Source organism: Canis aureus, chromosome 14 (genome assembly GCF_053574225.1).
Source record: "Canis aureus isolate CA01 chromosome 14, VMU_Caureus_v.1.0, whole genome shotgun sequence".
NCBI classification, from domain to species: domain Eukaryota; kingdom Metazoa; phylum Chordata; class Mammalia; order Carnivora; family Canidae; genus Canis; species Canis aureus.
In genome coordinates, this window is record NC_135624.1 from 52,474,456 (window position 1) to 52,499,108 (window position 24,653).

The 24,653-nt window shown below is 39.1% G+C and overlaps 1 protein-coding gene across 3 annotated transcripts; it reads left to right on the plus strand.

Moving 5' to 3' along the window:
- Positions 1-293: 293 nt before the first annotated feature.
- On the plus strand, positions 294-24,457 carry REST (RE1 silencing transcription factor). Of its 3 annotated transcripts, none has more exons than XM_077848140.1 (4): positions 294-507; positions 3,030-3,933; positions 10,177-10,260; positions 17,449-24,457. In XM_077848140.1, exons 2-4 carry the CDS (start codon positions 3,039-3,041, stop codon positions 19,458-19,460), a joined length of 2,991 nt encoding a protein of 996 aa, XP_077704266.1. In that variant the 5' UTR covers positions 294-507; positions 3,030-3,038; the 3' UTR covers positions 19,461-24,457. The 3 variants fall into 3 exon arrangements, with proteins under 3 accessions (XP_077704266.1, XP_077704265.1, XP_077704264.1); XM_077848139.1 differs by lacking the exon at positions 294-507 and adding an exon at positions 1,128-1,266; XM_077848138.1 differs by lacking the exon at positions 294-507 and adding an exon at positions 1,153-1,291.
- Positions 24,458-24,653: the final 196 nt, after the last annotated feature.

Here is a 24,653-nt window from a genome sequence, read left to right on the forward strand (position 1 = left end):
GCGCCCACGGCCGGCCGGGCCCGGCGCAACCCCCTCGGCCGAGGGGCGGGGCGTGCCGGGCGGCCACGCGCGCGGGCGGCGGGGTGGGCGTGTCCCGCGGGCGCGCGCGGGCGGTGGAGGGGGCGTGTCCCGCGGGCGGCGGCGGCGGCGGCGGCAGCGGCGGCGGCGGCGGCGGCGCGGGCTGGGTGCGCGGCGCAGCCTCCTGTGCTGGAATGTGCGGCTCCCGCGAGCTCGCGGCGCAGCAGCAGAGCGAGCGCCGCCGAGGCCCCGGGCCACAGACCCCGGCGGCGGCGGCGGCGGCGGCGGCCGGGACGGCGGGGCGGGAGCCGGCGGCCTGAGCGCTCTCTGCGAGCCCCAGTCCTGGGCCTTCGCGGGCCTCGACGTCCCCGGCGCCCAACTTTTCCATCCTCCCCCTCCCCTCCCCCCGAAACTCCGGCAACAAAGAAAAGTAGTCGGCGGAGGAGCGGCGACGGCGGGTCGCCCGCGCCTCCTCGCCGGGGAAGGCCGGTAAGCGCGGCGCAGGGCCGGGGGCTCGGCCGGGTGGGGGAGGGCCGGGCGGCGGCGGCGGCGGCGGCGGCGGCGGCGGCGGCAGGGGGAGGGCGCGGAAGGACGCGGAGCGAGGCGCTGTCCAGGGCTGATTTGCAGATACTGTGGCTCCGGCGGCGGCCGCGGCGCGGGGCGGGGGCGGGCGGCCGGGCGGGATCGGGTTACACCGGCGCGGCCCGGGGGCTGGGCCGGGGGCGTCCCCGGGGAGCGGCGTGGAGCCAGGACCCCCTCCCCAGTCGCGGGCCCGGGCGCCCTCGGAGCGGGGTCCCGAGGAGCCGCGCCGCCTGCGGCCCCGGCCCCGGCCCCGGCCCCGGAGCTGCCTCCCCGCGCCCCCGGCCCCCAGGTCCCGCCGCAGCCCCTCGCCGGCCCGCGGCCCTGTCGGCCCCGCCGGCCCCGCCGGCCCCCTCCCTCCGCGGCCTCTCCCTTGCGCCGGAAGGCGCCGTTGAGTGCGGCCGGGCGGGTTGAGTCAGCCCCGCGGCCCGGGCGGCTCCGCCAATGGGGCTGGACAGCGATTTCTGCTCCCGGGCCGCCCCGCCGCCGCGGCCCCCCGCGCCCGGCCGCCTCCGCGCGCGAGCTGGCGGGACCGGGGCGCGCGGCCCGCGGGGCGCCGTGGGGCAGTGAGTTCTCAGACTTCCGGGGCGCGCGTGGGGGCCCCTCCGGCGCTTGGGGCCCGACGCCTCCGGAGGGCGCCCGCGGAGCCTCCCGGGCCCGCCGCGGAGGGTGAGCCCGGGGCGCCGGCGACGCGGTAACTTTGCCTTCCCCTTCCCGGACTCGGGCCCGCGGGGCCGGGGAGGGGGCGGCGGCGGCGGCGGCGGCGGCGAGCGGGGAGGCCCGGGTCTGGCCCAACGGCGCCCCGGGCTTGCCCCGCCGGCCCCGCTCGGCGTGGGGGGGGGGGGGCACCCGGGGAAAGGGCTCCGGGACGAGGGTCGGGGCGAGTCGCGCGAGCCGGGGTGGGAGCGCGTGCAGTGAGCGCGCCCGGCCGGGAGGAAGCGAGAGCGCCCGAGTTTTGCAAAGAGCTGCTTTGTGTTTGGTATTTTGAGAAAATGGCCGAATGCCTATTGGAGTGAGGAATGCCGCGGCCGAGGCCGGCGCTGCTGGCGGCCGCACGGAGGAATCCGTGCAGCACGTTGGGCTTTGGGGCTCTGCTCAGACGGCCTCCCCCGACCAGCGTGAAAATTCCTTTAGGGACCGTAGTTAGGGCTGGGGGGGGGGGGGTTGCAATTAGAAAAGGCGACGATCGGGCCAACTGCGAGGAGCCCGGGCTGCTCAGCCCTGGGACCGCCGGGGCCCTGGGTTTGCGTCCTGTGATGGCATTCGGCCCCAGCTCCGGGGACCTCGCAGACCCCGCTCGGTTTGTGTTTATGCACCTGGGTGAAAACCGACTGCTTTTCGTCTTTGGGGTTTGATTGCATTCTTTTTTTTTTTTTTTTTTTTTGAGGGCTTGCAGCATAACTTTGCTTGCTTTTTTTTTTTTTTTTTTTTCCTTTTTCTAACTTGCAAGACAGCGCTCAGTTTGAGAATAGCACCCTGTAGATGGGAAAGTAACGTGGTTTAAGGCGACTTTAAAAGCCCAGCATGTTTTCAAGAAGGTGATCTTGTAATGGCTTCCCCCAAGCAAGTAGGCCAAGTCCAGCACAATGCAAGAAAGTTGCCGGTCGTCGGGTCGAGCTGTACGATTATTAGCGGGTTTGAAAGTTTCTTTATTTTCATTAGTGAAGTTTTGAATGCATGGAGCTTCCCTTTTTTTTTTTTTTTTTTTTTTAACAGGAAGAAAGGTTCGCTTTTTTTTCTTTTTTTTTTTGCCTCCCTTTAAAAAGGTCGAGTCATTAGGAAATTAAATAAATAAACCGAGGGGTACTTTTTCTCAGTTTATTCTTCTGGAGTTACTTGAGTTCATACGAAATTCAATTCACTTGACCAATTAATACAGGCTTCTACTTTCCAGACGTGTTTGTACTTAACAAATGCACAGTATGGTTTTTGGATTTCTCCGCTTTCTGACCAGTAAACTGCTGAAGGGGGCCAGTTGGGAGGACAGCAAGTTTACTCTTCACGTATTGAATTTAAAAATGATTTTAACTAACATTAAAAATGAAGTTCCTTAATTTTTTTTTTTTTACAAGAAAGATTTAAAACTGCTTGAGGGAAGGCATGCCAGGCGTAGGCCTAGTGGATGCATGAGTTACGTCCAACAATTGATAGAAATTTTCGTAGGGATAGTAGAAGTTTTTTTGGCGACTGCAATAAAGAAAATTGGAAGTACAAAAATGTATCAAAGCCTTAATTTTAGCAGTTAACAGCATATATTGAATTTAAAGATTACATTGGAGAACTTTTTTTTAGATACGAGGAATTACAGCAACGTTTTGGATGTTGTATTTAAACCGGTACTTTTGTGTTTTTTTCTTTCTTTCTTTCTTTCATTCATTCTTTCTTTCTTTCTTTCTTTTTTTTTTTTTTTTTTTGTCTTATTTTGAATTCAGAATACAGTCATGGCCACCCAGGTAATGGGGCAGTCTTCTGGAGGAGGAGGGCTGTTCACAGGCAGTGGCAACATTGGCATGGCCTTGCCTAACGACATGTATGACTTGCATGACCTCTCCAAAGCTGAACTGGCGGCGCCCCAGCTTATCATGTTGGCAAATGTGGCCTTAACTGGGGAAGTAAATGGCAGCTGCTGTGATTACCTGGTTGGTGAAGAAAGACAGATGGCAGAATTGATGCCTGTTGGAGATAACAACTTTTCAGATAGTGACGGAGAAGGACTTGAGGAGTCTCCTGAAATAAAAGGTGAACCCAGTGGACTGGAAAACATGGAACTGGAAAGTTTGGAGCTCAGTGTTGTCGAACCACAGCCTGTGTTTGAGGTATCAGCTGCCCCAGAAATTTACAACTCAAATAAAGATCTTCCTCCTGAAACACCTGGAGCAGAGGACAAATGCAAGAACTTGAAGAGCAAACCTTTTCGCTGTAAGCCATGCCAGTATGAAGCGGAATCAGAAGAACAGTTTGTGCATCACATCAGAGTTCATAGTGCCAAGAAGTTTTTTGTGGAAGAAAGTGCAGAGAAGCAAGCAAAAGCCAGAGAATCTGGGTCTTCCACTGCAGAGGAGGGCGATTTCTCCAAGGGCCCCATTCGCTGTGACCGCTGCGGCTACAATACCAATCGATATGATCACTATACCGCTCACCTGAAACACCACACCAGAGCTGGGGATAATGAGCGAGTCTACAAGTGCATCATTTGCACATACACCACAATCAGCGAGTATCACTGGAGGAAACACTTGAGAAACCATTTTCCAAGGAAAGTATACACATGTGGAAAATGCAACTATTTTTCCGACAGAAAAAATAATTATGTTCAACATGTTCGAACTCATACAGGTAAGAGTACCTTGTAGTCCTTAAGTTCAGTTCTCTTCTGATCGTTAATTCAGTAGGCAGTTTAAAGTAGTACTAAAGATGGGGGATTCTGGTTCTTTTTGCTGTCTTTGTGACCTTGGATAAGTGATTTAACCCCTTTTGTGCTTCAGTTTCTCTCCATGGTGGTAATAACAATAGGGATTGGAGAGTACATGAAGAAGACTTGCTTCAAAGAATGGCCAAGAGAAATATTATCAATGTTCTTGTTAAAATTCATATTTTGACAAGTTGGGATAGATCATTTAGCCAAATTAGACTTTTTTTTTTCTTCGAAGATATATTTAGTTGATAGTGAATACATCGAAGACGCAATGTAGTTTCCCAAAGAAATCGAGGATTTAGACAGGAAGGAAAACTCAGCGATTAACCCTTGCATAGAGCCATTTCACAGAAGCCTTAAACTTTTTAAAAAACTTGTCTGGGTATTGAGTTCCTAAGTGGAACAACTTGTCTCCAAAACATAGGAATGTGAGAAGTAGTTTTTAAAAGATTGGTGGGGGGCAGCCCGGTGGCGCAGCGGTTTAGTGCCGCCTGCAGCCCGCGGTGTGATCCTGGAGACCCGGGATCGAGTCCCACGGCCGGCTCCCTGCGTGGAGCCTGCTTCTCCCTCTGCCTGTGTCTCTACCTCTCTCTGTGTGTCTCTCCTGAATAAATAAATAAAGTCTTTAAAAAAAATTAAAAGATTGGTGGGATTGCCACACTTGCAGTCATTTTCCTGAGAAAGCAAACACACAGGTGGAAAATGAAGCTATTTTTCAGACCAAAACCAATGCCGTTCAGCATGTTTGAACTCATGCTCGGAAGAGGACCTTTCTCATTTGTAAGTGTACTCTATGAAAAAAATAGAACAATGTTAAAAATTTCAAACATCTCAAATACCAACATGTATGTCCATTACCTATATTTAATAGTTACTGATATTTTATCACATTTAGCAGTTTGGGTTTTTTTTGGGGGGGTGGGGTGGATAACTATTTGCTTTATTGAGATACAGTCCACTACCACAGAACTCATCCATTTAAAGTTAAAATTCACTGGTTTTTGTATATTCACAAAAGTTGTGTAACTATGACCACAATCAGTTTCTAGGACATCTTCAACACACACGCACAAAATTCTATTAGTGTTTGCACCCTATTTCTCCTCAATACCCCTTAATAATTCATTTTAAAAAATAAGCTCTCGACCCATTGTGGGACTAGAACTCAAGACCCTGAGGTCAAGACTTGCATGCCCCACTGACTGAGCCAGCCAGGCACCCCAAGGAATCTCATTTTTTAAGGAAATGTTTGCAACTTAATGGTAGTTAATTTTCTTATATTTTTTTCTGCTAAGAATTGGTACCTTTGAGGACTGAGTAGTGGTCTGAACAAAATGGATAGGGTAATCTAGTACAGTACTCTGGATCAGAAGTGAAAAGGGGTTGTAGGGATGCTGTTTGCATCAAGTCACTTTTGCAAGAGTCATCACTTAGTAGGGCTGAACCCCACAGGTAAAGTAGGGTACAGTGGGGAGGGGATTCCATTGTGCTTACTAAGTGATGGATTTAATAAAACTTGCAGATGAACTTATTACAAGAAAGAGGGCACCCGGGTGGCTTCAGTTGGTTGAGTACTTGACTCTTGATTTCAGCTCAGGTCACAATCTTTGGCAGTGGGATCAAGCCCCACTTGGGTGGAGTCTGCTTGTGGCACCTCCCCTCCCCCCTGTGTTTTCTCTCTCTCAAACTAAAAAAAAAAAAAAAAGATGTCTGAAGCAAGATTTCTAAGCCTCTAAGAGATGGTTCCTGTATTTAAAACTTTAAAATCTAGTCAAGTAAAAAAAATGTGTAGATCCTTTGGAATTTGTTGTAACCTGTGATTTTCTCCATGCTTTGAAACCATTTTAATTTCAAAAGTCAAGAAGTTCAAACATTACAAAATTACATGGCATAGGAAATGAAAGTTATTTGGAAATTCTACCCCATTAATCACTTAATAGTTTGAATTAAACAGACTAACCTTATATACAATATCTTAAAATAAATCCCAGCTACTGTATATACTTCAGCCATAAGTACTTCTTATTTATTTAACAGGTTTTTGAAAACCTTGGGGCTTAATTTAGATTGGCTGTGATCTGTACGGCTTTCAAGGAATAGCCAGGGCATGACTTTGATCTGTACATTTTATGAATTGTTTTAATCGAAGTATAATCGATGACTTTTACAAATAAATATACTCATAACCACCATGCAAGTCAATATAGAGAATATTATCAGCACCCCAGTGCTTTTGTCTTAATACATTTTGATTTTTGACAGTTCGTATTTTGAGTAATTCATATTCCCCCAAAAAGCTAAAAATGTTTTCAACAGTAAATCTAAATTTGTCAATTTAAGAATATTTTTAGAACCAAAAAGAAAATGGAGAGTACTGGAAAAGCTTTTTAGTATTTTATGTGTATTTCTAATTTTTTTCTTTTTTTTTTTTTTATGTAAAGCTTTTCTTGTTGTTTGTTTGTTTGTTTGTTTGTTTTTTTAAAGAACTCTTGGGATGCCTGGCTGGCTCAGTCGTTAGTTAAACCTCTGACTCTTGCTTTAGGCTCAGGTCATGATCTCAGAGTTCTGGGATAAAATCCCAGAGTCGTCCTCCATGCTTGGAGAGTTAGCTTCTCTCCTTCCTCTGCCCCTACCTCTTTCTGTGGGTTCAAGTAGAATACTCTCTCTAAAATAAATAATACTTCAAGGAAAAAAACAACAACAGCAAAACAACAACAAACTCTTGGCATTTAAAAATTCTTTTGTACAGTGGTTTAATCTAATTGAAGTTTAGTTGACTGCTTTTTAATGGGTATATTTTATGTCCTTAACTATACCATCCATGAGTTTTTCTTGCCATTAATTTAAGGTTGGTATTTTCACAGTAAGCTAACAGTGGTTGTATGTATCTCATTTCACATTTATGTGTGCGTGTGTGTGTTTCCCCCCACATTTTAGTGTTAAACTTGAGTGATCTTAATACTTTTTTGAAAAGATTTTTTTTCTTCCTAATGTTAATCTTCTTTGTAATTTTGAAATTTTTGGTAGGCATTTTAAAACCATTTGGTAGTGTATACTACATCAGGAGGATAATATTTTGATTATCTGAATTCTGAGTATTTCTGATGTTAAATGCATGGTTCTGAAAATTGTGTTTATGGAAAAATGAATTTATTTAATGCTGAAGAGTAGAGATAAGAAATGATAGAATCACTTCTCATTTAAGTACCCTAGTTTCAGATTCACTTAATGGGTCTCTTCTGTTCTTTAGTGCCCAGTGTTGGGTACTTCTATGCAAATTTGCAGAACAATCTATTGAGGAACATAAGGTAAGTTACAATAGCCCATGTTTACTGAGAAGAAACCCTGAAGTGATGTGTCCAAGGTCATATATAACCAAGAGTCAAAGTTCAGTTCTCTTTTTATGGGTAATTATCATGGTGTGGGCTGAGTATTATTTTCATTTGAGTTTTGAGTCCAAAGATTTTTAATTTTGTGGGTTTGATATTTAACCAGTTCACAAGTTCTACTTGAAAGATGACATTTTTGCCTCTATGTGTGACTGAAAAATCACTTAAGTTTTCTGAAGTATCTATGCTCATTTTGTAGAATTGCAGATAGAAGCAATCTATTCTGTTATAAAGAATTTTTTTTATTTTTTCTGTTATAAAGAATTTAAATGTAAATTATCCTTAGTTGATCCTTTATGTTAATCTATAATGGTATTTAGTTTATCTTCCATTTCTTTCTGTAACTGCTTAATTGAGATAGGTTTTACATACCATACAGTTCACTGTGGATTGGCTTGTTCTAGACAGTTCATATAAAGTCATACAATAATATATGGTCCTTTGTGACTGCCTTCTTTCACTTAGCATAATGTCTTCAGGGTTTATCCATGTCCTGTATACAGTACTTGTTTTCCTTTTGTTGCCAAATAATCTTTTGTAGGGATAGACCACATTTTGTTTATTTAATAAATCACAGTATTTGGATTGGTTCCATTTTTGGCTATTGTGAATAATTATGCTATGAACATTCATATACAAGTTTTTGCGTGGACATACGTTTGTTTTTCTTGGGAATATACAGTTGACCCTTGAACAATGCAGAGATTAGGGGCAGTCGAAAATGAGCACATAACCTTTTGACTCCCCCAGAACTTAACCACTAGTAGCCTACTGTTGACTAGAAGCCTTACCAATAACATAGTTGATTAACATACTTTGTATGTTGTATGTATTATATATTGTATTCTTAAGATAACGTAAGCTAGAAAAAAGAAAATGTTATGAAGAAAATCCATGAGGGGGCTCCTGGGTGGCTCAGTCGGTGATGAAGCATCTGACTCTTGATTTGGGCTAAGATCCTGATTTCGGGGCCTTAGGCTCTGCTCAGTGGGGAGTCTGCTTGGCATTCTCTTCTGCTCCGCCCCTCACTCTATCTCTCTCAAATAAATAACTTTTAAAAATTATTTATTTGAGAGAGAATGAGGCAGAAGCAGGGTCCGCTGTGCAGGGAGCTAGATGCAGGGCTCAATCCCAGAACCCTTTGGCTCATGACCTGAGCCAAAGGCAGATGCTTATCTGACTCAGCCACCCAGGCGCCCCAATAGATAAATGTTTTTTTAAAAAGAAAAAAACTCCATGGAAAGCGAAATAAATGTACTGTATGTAGTGTATTTATTGGAAAAAAGCATCTATATGTGGAGGTCCATATAGTTCAAACAGTTCAAACTCCTGTTGTTCAAGGGTCAACTGTTTATCCCTAGTAGTGGAATTGCTAGACCATATGGTAACTATGTTTAGTCATTTGAGGAACTGCTAAACTGTTTTCCAAAGTGACTGCACTATTTTACAGCCTCACATTGTATGACTTCCAATTTTTCCATATCCTAACCAATACTTGTTAACATCTGTCATTTTGATTATAGCCATCCTCATGGGTGTGAAGCCTTCATCTCATTATGGTTTTGTTTTGCATTTCCATCATGGGTAAAGATACTGTGAATCTTTTCATGTGCTTATCTGTCATTTATATATCCTTATAAGAACACATGCAACATTTTTAAAGCTAAATTCTTGGAGATTGAAGTTAAGAATTCTTTTGGTATGACCTATATCGCTAATCTGTAGCTACCAACTAGTAACAGCTGTACAGCTACTAGGAACACATTTCCTACTCCTTATCATATTCTTCCTCTTTTCACTTTTTTGTCTTTTCCTTGTCCATTTTATTAGACATATTTGTTACTGGAAGTTTTACCATATAGACAAAATAATAACTGGTATTTATTGAGGGCTTTATGTGCCAGGCACAATGTCAAATGCTCTGTATTACCTTAAATTTAAATTCTCACAATTCTAGGAAATAAAGGCGCTTTTACTTTTAGGGAGGAAACTTGCCCAAGGTCGTAATTATTATCTTGTGGCCAAAGACTGGATGAAAACAAATTACAAATTGTCGACCTTTTTTTTTTAATTGTCAAGGTTTTTAAAAAACCTGTTTTGTGGTTGACAACCCATATCCCAAAAATAAACGTTTCCTGCCATTAAGTCTTAAATTGCTTAGTACTGAAATCACGGTCTTCTCATCTGCAATTGCTATCAGTTCTATGGCTTTATGAGCATGATTTGCTTTAACACTGATCTAATTTATGAAAGGTTTATCTACCTTTCATAGTATTTTTAGCTTAATTACCCCCACTCAAGTGTTCTTGCTTTAAGCTAACAATTTCAAATGATAGGTTTATTTTTCACAAGAATAAAAAAAAAAAATACTCCAAGTCACAGCAGGAGAAAATTTGGGTAGATTTTTTTTTTTCTAAGGATAATTCTAATTTAAAGAAAAAGATGCTCCTTGATATCTTATCAAGATAAGTATTCAGTTCTTAATATTTAATGTGATAGTATGTAGCATTCTGGGAAAATTAAGAGGGCTATGAGAATTCAGAAAGCCAGTGATCTTTTTTGTCAGCAAAGCTGAAATGTAGGTAATGTGAATTCTGAGTTAAATCATTGATGTGTCTAATACATGATAAAAAATTGACCATTTTGCCAGGAATAGGAAAAAAGAATCCTTATCAAAAAAAAAAAAAATGCTCAGTGTTGAACATTGTGTGTATTGTTAGAATTGTATTTCCCTTATTTTATCATGTTTAAACCCTAATCATTATATTCTTGCAGGGGAACGCCCATACAAATGTGAGCTTTGTCCTTACTCAAGTTCTCAGAAGACTCATCTAACTAGACATATGCGTACTCATTCAGGTTGGTAAGAAATGGAAACTCTTCTTTGATTTTTAGTATTCAATACCTCATTATAAGGAAGTTCTTCTAGACCTGGAACTGGGTCATTATTTATGATTTATTTATTTTAAAAATCAAATTATTTATTTTTAATATAATTTAGAAGTTAAGAGTTAAAAAATCAGTGTTGTATTTAAATGTAGGTTCTTAACAAGGAATCCATACGTGGAACTCTTGAAACTGAATGTGAATGCATGCATGCACGGTTTCTGGCTGAAGGGTCCATAATTTTCACCAGATCTTCAAATTCCATGATTAATAAAACTGGAAGTGCTATTGTAGACCAATGCTGGTTCATACTTTTGAACAACCCCTACCTTTTCACCCTCTCCCCTACTCCCAACACAGTATAACACCAAGTTTCATAGTATGTGATTTCCAGTTATAGGGATTCCTTCTTAACTTTTCAGGTCCTAAAGTGTGAATTTGTCCTCTTTTTGAGAGCTGATAGGGCTTCTGTGGACTAATTTACAAAAGCCAGACTTTAAAGAATAATCGGTAATTCTAGGATCTCAATTTATTAACATATAATAGATAAAATGCAGGACTATAAATGCAGTGGAAGATTTGTCCATTCTGGTGACTGAAATAATGTGATCACCAACCAGAATTGGCCCCCATTATCAAGGTAGATAGATGGCAGAGTTAAAAAGTAAATATTAGCATAGGTGTTTTTTTTTTTTTTTTGCATAGGTGGTCTTTAAAGGATAATTCATTTTGGCTATAATTGACCCTTGGTGAACCACCACAACTGGTCAGAATACTTTCAAACTATGCCAAAATTTTGGTGATAACTGAAGTCTGTGTAGACTTAACCTCCTTTAAGTTAATAATTAATTGCCTGAAATTTGTGCAGTTTGCTTGGGTAGCCACTAGCCTCATGTGGTTATTGAACTTGTGAAATGTAGCTAGTTTGAATTGAAATGTATCAAATTCATAGTAGAACTCAAACAGTATAAATAAAAGCACATAAAATATCTACTTTGGGGCACCTGGCTGGCTCAGTTGGAGGAGCATGTGACTTGATCTCGGGGTTGTGAGTTTGAGCTCCACATTGGGTCTAGAGTTCTTAAATAAAACCTAAAAATTTTTTTTGAATATTGGTTACATATTGACATAACATTGGTTATATTGAGTTAAATGAGTAGTAAAATTTAATTTTACCTTTGTAAATGTGACTACTGAAAATTTAAAATTACATATATTGTATTTTATTTCTATTGGATATTGCAATTTTAAGTCAATAAGTAACATTTGATTATAGTACAGGTTGTGATTTGAGCACTATAAAGGGGTCACATAATATGCTTACTAGCTTTTCTTCACCCTACATTCTTGTCATGTTAATATACTTTGAATGTTCTTTCTAAATCTCCTAAGCTATTGAATTGAGTCACTTAACCAGAAACCTGAATTTATTGCTTAGGGGTACTTCCTGGTTTCATTTTTCTGAGGGTAATTTGGATGTTGTCTCAAGTTTTGTTGAGGGTAGGCATCATGTTCTATTGATAATTGTGCTTTAGCCCTTAAATGAAACGTATAAAAGTTTTATGTGAGTTAACTAATTTTAGTCCTTATAACTATGCTATAATGTATAGGTTCTATTATTGTCCCCATTTTACCAATGCGGAAACTTAAGGCATTGAAGAAATGTGGCCATTTTTTCTGTAGAGTGTCCTCCTTTCTAGATTTGTCTTACTTGCTTTCTCATGGTGTCATTTGGTTTTTCCTCTTTACCTGTGACTTTGTATTACTTGTACACTGGAAATTAAATTGGAATGCTTGGATTCTACTTCATGTGTCTCATTTGAAAGTACTATCTGGTTGGCTCACTAGTACTCTTGCTGGGTCACTGGATTAGAATGATGACATTCTTGTATCTTTTTCATTGAATAGATAATATTTTTGTCACTGTATAAGTGTCGGTTTTACACCAGTCAGTAACTTCTGCCTGAATAATTTTGTGTTTGCTTAAAAAAAAAAAAAATTGTGTTTGCTAACTGTTGTCTTTTGACTCTCTTTGCTGTATTAAAAAGATGATATTCAGTAGTTGGCTGTTACATTACAGCAAGTATTTAAAAAATTTCTTAATGAGTAGTAGTTACTATTTTCTTTTTCTTTTTTTTTGTTTTTTACTATTTTCTTTTTAAAGATTTTATTTTGGGTCCCTGGGTGGCTCAGTTGGTTAAATGTCTGCCTTCCGCTCGGGTCATGATCCCAGGGTCCAGGGATGGAAACCTACATCAGGCTTCCTGCCAAGCGGGGAGCCTGCTTCTTCCTTTCCCTCTGTCTGCTGCTTCTACTGCTTGTGCGTGCTCTCTGTCAAATAAAATATTTTTTAAAAAATAAAAAAATAAGGATTTTATTTTTCTAAGTAATCTCTATACCCAGTGTGGATCTCAAACTTAACCCCACGATCAAGAGTCACATGCTCTATCTACTGAGCCAGCCAGGCACCCTAATAGTAGCTACTATTTATTGTATGTATGTCAGGTACTGAGAAATTGGGATTTGTTATCTCTAATCTTAGTATTCCTTAAATGGTTTATCTTACTTTATGGATTAGATTTAGAGAGGCTAAATGTTTTACCTATGGTTGTCATTCCTTTAGATCAGAAGAGCTAGGATTTGGCCTTAAACTCCTTACCCTCACATTTTCAGTTAAGCAGAGTTAAAAGAACATTATGGCTCAGAAAATGGCTTAAGAGACTATAGCATAATGACATTGGAACCACAGCGTACGGAGAGAGCGGGGATCTGTGTTTTATTGGATGCCAATAGTTTGAGTGGCAGACAGGAAACAAACATGGTTAGTTTGTTTTGTGTATGAGTGTGCAATTATAAAAAGTGAGGCTAAGTTAGGTCAAATTAGATAGGTAGTCTTTTTTTAAAGATTGCATGGAGTCTTGCATGGAATGAATCTCTTGGGTGCCTTCTCTGTGGTCTGGAGTCTTTTAAGGTCTCCATGGGTTGGTTGGTTCTTGTTCATGTGAGTGTGTTTTAGAGAAGAAAAAGTATGTGCTTATTATTAGTCTCTTATTTTTGGAAAAGATGAGGCTCTATGGAGTTGATACATTTTAGCTTAATTGACAGCTTATAACACTGGTTGTTTACTTGGAGCAGTTTCATCCATAAAATGAGTCTTTTAAATTAGGAAGGGATCAGAATGTTGATGAGGTGAAAAATTGACACACTAAACCAATCTGACATATCTGGTCTTATTCTCTGTTTTATTGGTGTTTCTACCTAATGGTATTAAAGTATCCTTCACTTGGCTAGTCCTAGAATCTACACTGACATTATCCACAGCTCTCCCTTTCTTATTCTCAATGGAGATGCTACCATTTGATGAAATACATCCAGTTGGTATTTGCTGTTAATGATATTTTTGTATATATCACACTGGCTAGTTCCCTATTCTGCTAGCATAGGAATTCATTTTGAGTATTTTTCCATAATGAGTGTAATGGATGCTTTTTTTTTTAGTAACTTTTTTTTTTTTTTTTTTTTTTACTTTGATTTGCCTGGATGCTTTTGTGTTTTGGTGTTGTTTTGTTTTGTTGGATGCTTTTGTTAAAGGAGATCAACAACTTGCCAAGTTCTATCTCCATTTATTACTCTTTTTAAGATGGAAAAATATTTTATTCAACAATAAGTTTATTTTCCTTTAACCAAGGATTTCATAATTATTATGGCGGCACTATTTTAATAGCTGGGTTTATTTGAAAGGCGTTATGGTTTAAAAGTCTTCATGAATTCCAGAATATGTTTTTTTCCTGGGTCTTTGCTATTTTATTTTATTCCCATTTTAATATGCCATGTCAAATTCAACTTACTATGCAGTTTGGGCTTTTTGTCAGTAAACATTTTTTACTGAAGTATAGTTAATATGCAATGTTACATTAGTTGCAGGTATGTAGAATAAATTTTTAAACAGTATTCTGTTGAGGTTCATTAACACATGAAAATGCAGACATGCATCTGAAGTGTAGTTACTTCACAGGATTTCTCCTGTTTGACTGCCCCCTAGAGGAAGGAATCTTACACCCTCAGAAAAGTTCTGTCCTTGCCCTTGCCAATCAGTACTTCCCCGCAACTGATACTGATTTCTAGCAAGAAAGACTATTCCAACATTGTTCTATAAGATGTTTTTGACATTCATCCCATGCTGCTTTATCAGAACTTTGTTCTTATTGCTAAGTAGTAATCAATTGTATGCCCTGTTCTTTATAAAAAGTTCCCTTTTCTTTTTGGATTCTTGATAAGAACATATAAATTGTATAAAAAGCTTTGCCTTTTGAATTTGTAATGTACCTGTAAGTTACTTTGGGAAGAAGAAAATAGATATCTGACACATTTATAAAGATTAAAAATATAGATAAATATTACTAGAATTGGAAAAGAATTAAGTTAAAATCATTGATACAAGGCAAAAATATATATATATTCAACTAGGCGCTAATAACATACAGTTTTGATGACTAGATATCCTAATACAAGTAATATTTATTTATTTATTTATTTATTTTAATTTTTATTTATTTATGATAGTCACACACAGAGTGAGAGAGAGAGAGGCAGAGACATGGGCAGAGGGAGAAGCAGGCTCCATGCACCGGCAGCCCGATGTGGGATTCGATCCCAGGTCTCCAGGATCGTGCCCTGGGCCAAAGGCAGGTGCCAAACCGCTGTGCCACCCAGGGATCCCACAAGTAATATTTAATGGCAAGAAAATAAAATTGAGGGGGAGAATGAATGGAGCAAGTAAATTTTGCCATCAAAATTTTTTTTTATTTTTTTAATGCTTATACCATTTTATAGTCAAATACTGACAGCAAAAATGCTCATCAGCAAAATAATAAATTCTAATAAATGAGTATTGTCATGCAGCGAGGAAAAGTGAATGAACTACATTAACATAGTTGTATTTGAAAAACAATGTTCGGCAAAAACACAGAATAATGTTTACTGTTATTTAAAATAATGTGAAGAAATAAGTAAAACCACACTATCTTGTAGTTTCATACAGTTTTACTAAGATATAGTTAAAATTTAATATCCTGATAATTAGGATAATGGCTACGTCTACCTATATAGGAAAATTTGATTTCTTGAGTCAGAGAGTGGGCCCATAGGGGCTCATTTTATTGGTACTTTTATGTGTCTGTTATTCATTGAAAAGTTTAAAAAGTAAGCTCAACAGTTATAAAAGTAGAGAGTATAGTTAAGAAAATTATAATTCTTTAATGGTGAATATGGAAAATCCCAAATGCCATCAAAATTTAAATAGGTTTTTATGAACTCCCATTCTCTGAACATTTCATAGGTGGAGGCTTGCATTTTGTTTTTGTTTTTTTTTGGAGGCTTGCATTTTGATGCTTGCTATGTAAATATCCTCATTTGTTAGGGGTTATACAATGGTGATACTCCATTATAATTCTTTTATTAGCATAAATATTTTCCTAAAGAGAGAAAATTCATCAGCCATTTGTTTACTCAGAGGTAAGGTTTAAATGGACAGGCAGGATAAACCCATGAATCTTGCATTTTATTAACCTATTCTAAAAGTACCAGTCCCAAAAGTGATGATGTATAGGGAATGTATATGAATTGCTTGCCTCTCTGTTCATCCTAAATGCTTTATGTAGAATAAATTATAGCTCAGAACACTTAAGAGTATTTTACAGATGAAGAAATTGAGCCTTACAGTTTTCAGTACTTTGCTCAAGATTTCACAGTGAGTTGGAGAAGAAGAGCCCATATTTGATCCCCCAAATTGTCTCATTTTAGAAAAGGTTTTAAACATTATGCCACCTATTTTCCCCTATTCTATGTCTATATATGTTATGCAAACGATTGTCCCCACTGAGGTCATTCATTGGAGAGGACAAGATAGAGCCAAATATAGAGTAATGCAGCATGTTGTAGAAACCTCTATTTATGAATCTATTAGTAGTCTAACATGGGAAAGAGTTGTCCAGTTAGCTACATAACCAATCTGATATACCTGGTAAGTTTTTGTTTCTGTGATTATTTTATCATCAGACATTTTCAAATCATGTAAAGCTTACCATGGTTTTACTTAATGTCTGAGAAATTTACTTTGTGAAAAAAAATTAGATTTGATAATAAATTTGAGAATGTTTGAGAGATGAATTTTCATAAATGTCAATTTCCATTTTTCTACTATGCATTCCATTGGACCAGTGGGGTATGGATACCATTTGGTAATATTTACTAGAGTGTGATCTAGATGGGTATGTATTCAGGTAGAATGTTAATCTTATACCTTTAATTTGGGGGTGGGGGTGGTTTTGGTTTTGTATGTACCTGTGATCTGTGATCATGACTTTGTTCAATTATTTTACATACCATATCTATTTGTATGCTGTTTCTCATTGATATAATTTCTTTGCCCATATGTTAGAAGAAGGTAGGGAAAAATCAAAAGGTTTCTGGTTTGATTATATTTTTGCCTTAAAATAGCAATTCTGGCATCTGGAAGAGTTTGCTGAATGAAACTTTACTCTTGCTGGGATGAATAAAATGGTTAAATTTAAAGAAAAGGCCTTTTGCTCCTTGAGGCCAAAAACTTTGTTTTATAACTTCTACATCTAAGGTCTGAGAATATAGCCTGGAGTATAAGATACTCCTTTTGAAGTCTCAAGATTTATCTTAAAAATGTATGGGAATTATATATTCTATTCTATTCCATTATATATTTGTTTTGACTAAATGTAGAACATTTAAAATTAATCTTTTCTCAAAAGAAAAAAATTATCTTTCCTCTTTGAGTGCCCTTGCCCCAAAATTCACATCCACAGCCCAACCAACTTTGCCAATAATTGTTGTGTACTTCTTGATGAATCATTGTTCTCTTATACAGTGTTTGAGAGTTCTAGCTTGACGAACTTTTTAGAAGATGATGGTTAAATGAGGTAATTGTTCCTCCATTTGGTATGAGAATCCATGTCAAGGTGTAGAGAAAAGATCTACAAATAAATATGGTAAATGTAAAGTGCATGATACAGTCTTTTCAATGAATAGTTTGTGTTGTGTGTATGTTTTAACATCCAATTCCTTATATTTTAATAGAAGCGTGAGTTCATTTCTTAACCTATGTTCTAACATCTCTTAATTTACCTTCAGGTGAGAAGCCATTTAAATGTGATCAGTGCAGTTATGTGGCCTCTAATCAACATGAAGTAACCCGCCACGCAAGACAGGTTCATAATGGGCCTAAACCTCTCAACTGTCCACATTGTGACTACAAAACAGCAGATAGAAGTAATTTCAAAAAACACGTAGAGCTACATGTTAATCCACGGCAGTTCAATTGCCCTGTATGCGACTATGCAGCTTCTAAGAAGTGTAATTTGCAGTATCATTTCAAGTCTAAGCATCCTACTTGTCCTAATAAAACAATGGATGTCTCAAAAGTGAAACTAAAGAAAACCAAAAAGCGAGAGGCTGACCTGCCTGATAACAATATTACCAATGAAAAAACAGAGACAGAACAGACAAAAGTAAAGGGGGATGTGGCTGGAAAGAAGAATGAGAGGTCTGTAAAAGTGGAGAAAAAAGATAATGTTTCAAAAGAGAAAAAGTCTTGTAGTAATGCTTCCACCCAAGTGACTACTAGAACTCGCAAATCAGCAATGGAAACTAAAGAAATGGATGTGCATACAGGAAATAATTCAGAAGCTACCGGTAAAACCAAGAAAAGCAAAAGGAGGATGGAAGCTGAAGCCCATTCCTTAAAAGACCCTGTAAATGATGAGGAACCTGTGACAAAAAAGAAAAAGAAGGCAGAAAGCAAATCCAAAAATAGTCAGGAAGTGCCAAAAGGTGATAGCAAAGTAGAGGAGAATAAAAAGCAAAATACCTGTGTGAAAAAAAGTACAAAGAAGAAAAGTCTGAAAAATAAGTCAAGTAAAAAAAGCAGCAAGCCTGCTCAGAAAGAGGTTGCTCAGAAGGAGCCTGCTCAGAAGGGGCTTGCTCTGATGGAGCCTTCTCCTCCCAAGGGGCCTGCTCAATTGGAGCCTTCTCCCAGGGGGCCTGCTCAGTTGGAGACTTCTCCTCCCAGGGGGCCTGCTCAGATGGAGCCGCCCCCGGCCCTAGAGTCTACTCAGATGGATGTTGGTCAAATGGAGCCGCCTCCCCCAGTGGAGTCTGCTCAGATAGGGTCTTCTCAGATGGAGCCACCTCCTCCCATGGGCCCTGTTCAGATGGAGGTTGTTCAGATGGAGCCTCCTCCCACAGAGCCTTCTCTTCACATGGAACCAAGTCCCAAAAAGTCTCCTCGAAAAGATAAAAAGGAAAAGTCCAACATACAGAGTGAAATGGCACGGAAGGAGCAAGTCCTTATTGAAGTGGGCTTAGTGCCTGTTAAAGATAGCCAGCTTCTAAAGGAAAGTGCAAGTGCACAGGATCACTTACCACCACCACCACCACCACCACCACTGCCGCCACCAAAGGAAAACTCAAAAGAAGAGGAGTCAAAAGACCAAAAATTATTCACTGAAAACGAAGGAAGTAAAGAAGCCCCTCTTCAAAAAGTAGAAGTAGAAGAGGCAGAGAAAGGTCTAGCTGGTCTTGCTGCTATTAAGGAATCTGCCAATATTTCATCCTCTCAACAAAACTTGACTATACCAGAGGGTGAAATTTTAGATGCTAAGTGTCAGGCTGACACTGTGCTTTGTGAAATGGAAATGGACACTGATGAGAACAAAACAGAGAATCCCCCTGGCAAAGGCCCAGCAGTTGAAGAACCTGTTTCACCAGTGCTGCATCCCCTACCAATAGAAAACCATGAAGCAGTGTCTAAAACTGCTGTGACATCACCTCCTGTCACCATGGCAGTAAATGAGTCTCAGGAAATGGATGAAGATGAAGGCATCCACAGTCATGATGGAAGTGATCTAAGTGACAACATGTCAGAGGGTAGTGATGACTCTGGATTGAATGGGGCCCGGCCAGTTCCACAAGAAACCAGCAGGAAAAATGCAAAGGAAGCCTTAGCAGTCAAAGTGGGAGAGGGAGATTTTGTTTGTATCTTCTGTGATCGCTCTTTTAGAAAGGAAAAAGATTACAGCAAGCACCTCAATCGTCATTTGGTTAACGTATACTTCCTTGAAAAAGCAGCTAAAGGGCAGGAGTAATTAATCTTAGGATAAGGCTTCAGTTCTTAGTTTATGCGATCTATTACATTTAATATTCATTTATAGCTGTAGACAACCTTTTGTTTTTTTAAATTGCTTTAATTAGTGTCCAATGTTGATTTTTAAGTGGCACTCTTTTCCTTAGGACTCTGTATATCTATTGATGGATAAATTTTAGCAAATCCAAGGAAGTTAGTGTACTAAACCAGCAGATACCTAAATCTGTTAGTTTATACATTTAATTGAAATGAGAAGGCCAAGGTGGTATTGTAGCATTCTGTTGCTTTGTCTGGCTGTAACTTGTCACTTTTCTTGCCATGTCTGTCTTCTTGTTTCGCTTTAGTTTTTTCTTAGTTCTTTGTTTAGTTCTATAAAAATTGGCATACTTAAATAGCAAATTACTTGAATTTGCCTGCTTTATATAAAGTTAGCACTTTAAAATTTTTTTAGAGATGAGAAGAGACATTTAAATTGAAGAAAAATTCTCCCAACAGTGGACATTGTATCAGTCCAGGTATTTACTTACTGAGTTTTGATCAATATTTCTTATTTGTGTATGTTAATCGTCATAAAAACAATGATTTTGGTGTGTTTTTTTTTCTTTCAAGTTTTTTTTTTTTTTTTTTTTTTTGGTGCTTTAATGGCTTAAGATGTTGCACATTGTTTTGTTTTTTTTTTAACCTATGCAGTTCAATTTTTTTCTAGAAATAGTATTCGTGTTGAACAGTAACACTTTATACATATATATGCATGTTTATTTTGTCCTCTTTCGAGGGATGCTTTTAGTCTTGTTTGCAAAAGGGCAGTTTTCTTTTTCCTTTGCTGCAATTGTCTTTTTTGCAGAATATTAGTGTGTGCAAATTTGTGAGCAAATGAAACATGCAGGTTCAATCCATTGATTTTGAATTTCACATCTTATATCTATGCCAGAATCTGTATTTCACATAAGTTATTTATTTTAAATGGATGTAGTGAATTCACAGCTCTCATTTTGACCTTTACAATAAACCACTAGACTCTATATTAGACAGATTTTTATCTCAGATACCAACCATGAGTAAAAATTTTTGGCTTGTTTTAGTAGAACTACTTCCTTAAATGTGCAGTGTTAAGTCATATCTTTGAGGAAAACCTTTCTGCATAGATGGTTGGTGTCCATATGGCTACTCAGCTGAATAAAGAACTGTAAGTGATATTTGGAAACTGCAAACCTGGAATTAGGAGGCATAATTACTCCTTTAAGTTATACAGAATATCGGTTGTGAGATTCCAAAGCCATAGCAATTACACAGAAAACCTAGGTTGAGAGAGGTAGTAGTATGAGTGCTGGTAGACCAGCTGCTACTTCCTTCCTATGAATACAATGAAAAAGGCAGGTGAAACTCAAGTACAGTCCAGATTTTTAAAATCATACTTTCTCAGGGATCTCCACAAACTAGTGGGTGTCCTGGCTGTCCCTGTGACAGCCTCTTTCTACAGGTGAGGCCTCAGATGAATTGCAGCTATCCTGGTGTTCCTGTGGGGGCACTTTGTATTAAGAAAGAGTGTACTTCTAAACTTTCTTGGTAGGTTCTTTGGCCAGTTGCCAAAGACTGAAAGAATCCAACAGGATTTTTCTTGCTGATAGCAGTTAATTCATTGCAGTCAAAGTATGATCCCAGTAGGGAATCTTGAACAATTCTGATCCTCCCATGTTCTATTCTGAAATAACCACTTTATATTTCATTTATTTTCTTTTATCTGGTGATCTCTTTGAGGCAGGCTTCAGAGTTTGGCAATGCAACATGAAAAGAATAGGAAAAGCATTGATGAAGTGTGGTTGGAAACTTGTTAAATATCTGAGAGTGAAGTTTGAGTTAAAAGACATTTGAACTTGGGATTGACTGGGAGGCCAAAGATTTAAAGAAGAGAAGATTCTCTCAAGACATGAGGAGTAAGTTGTGTGTTAATGGTGTGTGTTTTGTGTGCATGAATGGGAATTATAAATGATGTTGAATTCTAGGTGAATTCACGGCTCCGACAATCATTGTCAACAGAAGATCAAGCTGCAAATATTTATGTTTTAAAACTTAAATTATAAAGCTAGTTAAATCTTTCTAACAACTAGTTTTAATGTTCATGGGTACATTTTATGTAAGTTACCTTTTACATTCTATATGAAAAGACTCATGTTAAGTACAGATTGGAGATTGGGAATCAGTTTGGGGAAGAGATTTTGTGGATTCTTTCATCCTACAAAAGAGAAAAATTAGATGTCTGGGGAATTGGGCTAATTTTCTTATCTAGTTTTTAAGACTAGAATGCTAAAAAACAAAAATATGAAGGAAATTAAAACCCCTTATTATTAAATTGATCTGTGAAAACATTGTTACTGGAAATTGAGTGGGACTTGAGGCCTTTCTTCCAGAAAACAAGGACTTGATTGTCAGGCCTATATTAGGTTCTGAACCTTAATGCCATGTATTTGTACTTGTTAAAAATTGTTTCAATGAAAAATATATTAGTAATATGAACTTCTGGTTTAGTTGGGAGTTCTTCCATTTGAAAAATGTGATATTTGCATGGAACTGTTTGAATCTTTGTTTTCTCAGTTTCCCCTCCACTGGATAGAATTGAAACTAGAATTTTCCCTTTTGTTAAAGGAATAAAAAGTGAATATGTTATTTGTAAATTGATGTTTAGTAACTAGAGATAAACTTGAAATACTAGAATACACTATAAGCCTAATCCTAGGTAGTCTTATGAAAATGTATCTCTTTTTATCTTCTGAACCTATCTATATTCACATTGCTCTTCAAGATATCTTAAGTTATATTTTTTCCTCTTTTCAGAGCTGCTTCTTTGGGGGCTACTTTTTTTTTTATTGAGGTGTAATTCATAAGGGGCTACTTTTCTGATAAGGCTTCTTATAACTATGGCTGGATGTTTTGTTCTAGTCTTCCAAGAAGGGCCATTTTATTTTTTAGAGTCACTTCTAAAGTCATGTGGTCTTTAACTTTGGGGACTATTTTGCATATAAGTGCTAATGCAAATAAATTTAAACCCAAGTAGACCTCATCACATGTCACCCCATGAATGTTGACAATGGAAGGAATACCTTGCCTGTAGTATAATATCAGTTCTGGACTGAAAAGCTGGGGAAGAAAATTTTCTTTTTTGCATAAACCAGAAAAACCGCTAGTGTGCAGTTTCCTTGTTGACCTCAGCAGATGAACTGAGCTGATAGTGTTATTTCAGATTCGCGAAATTATCTGAATCTCGGTTTGTGTAGACTTGCAATCTACATGCAATTTTAACTAAATCAGATAGCTTTTACATTTTCACTTTGTACATAGGCTCTCCCCACCCTTTTCAACATCCATTAGTTAATTGATCTTTGTAAACTGGCATTGAAACATTACAACAATGTTTTGTTGCACCAATTTTATAAACTTTTACAGTGCAATACGTGTTATTTTTCCGAGACAAACCAAAGGTTAACTTCTCAAGGTTCTTGCTGCCTGCTTTAGCAGCATTTGATGGGAGGATCTTTTATATACATTTGTAATAGATGAAAAACCAGATTGCAAATCCTTTTTTTTTTTTTTTTTTTTTTTTTTTTTTTAAAGCTTAAACCATGTACCAAGTTTTTGGTCCAAATTGTGTAGGATAAGTTAAACTTAAATTGCATTCTATTAACCAATATGAGTGTATTTCTGTAAGCATAGTTATGTTGAAATAAAGTTTTAAAAAGCATTTATGCCTTTGTTTATTATTTGGTAGGTCAAGTATCAAACCGAATTATTTTGCTAGAATTGCAAGTATATTAATTCTAAAATTATTACCTCTGATAAACCATGGTAGGTAGAAAGGTCATCACAATCCATTGTTTGGGGTAACAGTCTAGTGGGTAGTCGTCCAAAGTAGATCTTCCTCTACTTTTTAGGAGGTTGAGGTCAGGGAGAAACAACCTGAAGACAAATCACAGGATGCTTTACATAGTAATTACTTCCCAACCCCAGGTTCCCTTAACAGCTTTTTCTTTTTTTTTCTTTTCTTTTTTTTGTTTTTTTTTAATTTTTTTATTTATTTATGATAGTCACACAGAGAGAGAGAGAGAGAGAGGCAGAGACATAGGCAGAGGGAGAAGCAGGCTCCATGCACCAGGAGCCTGATGTGGGATTCGATCCCGGGTTTCCAGGATCGCGCCCTGGGCCAAAGGCAGGTGCCAAACCGCTGCGCCACCCAGGGATCCCCCTTAACAGCTTTTTAAAAAAATGTATTTTATTTATTCATGAAAGACACAGAGAGACAGACATAGGCAGAGGGGGAAGCAGGCTCCTCGCAGGGAGCCCAATGAGGGACTCGATCCCAGGACCCCAGGATCACACCCTGAGCCTAAAACAGATGCTCAACCACTGAGCCACCCAGACGTCCTTCCCTTAATAGCTTTAATATAAATATCCTTTCTCAATAGCAGGCCTGGTGTTAGTACATTTTGACTCATGATTGGAAAAAGATGCATTGAAGGGGAAATAAGTTATACTAAGTGTTGACTGCCAGGCTACTGTCTTAAGGATCTTACTGTAATGGACCTCTGAGAAGAAAATAAGAGTCTGCTTCTTTTGTTAATGGAGAAACATGTTTTTTAAAGTGTTTTTGTTGACAAAAAGAGAAGAAGGTGATGGAGAAACCTCTGGCTTTGCAAAGCATCAAAATAATTGGATTGCATTGTGGTCTGATAACAACAAGTGACCTGTAACCTCCTGAGTCATAAAGAATGGATATTTCATATTGATGAGAGTGATTCTTCGTTTGATGTCTTTTGTAAGACTTTATCAGCAAAAAGCAAAATGAATTTCCAAGCATTTACTTTATTGAGATAGTAGAATCAGTGACAAAGAGCATGAAAGTTTGACCGACCAAGGATATATGGGGAATTTATCTTGAATACATAAATGCTATTGATGTCTGATTTGGTTTGTTATCTTTAATGAATGAAGGAATGGTTACAAGTGTCTTCAGTTCCTTTCTACTTCTTTCCCAGGGGCTTACCCTTGTTAGGATGTTTACATATATCCTGCCTTTACACTTAAACCAGTTGGCCATCTTTTTTTTCTCCCCAGGTCTCAGTGAGGGCTTGATTCATTTGTAGGTAGAGTTGCTGTATAATCCTGTGACCTCCCACCTAGGGTACTCCACAGCACTCATCCT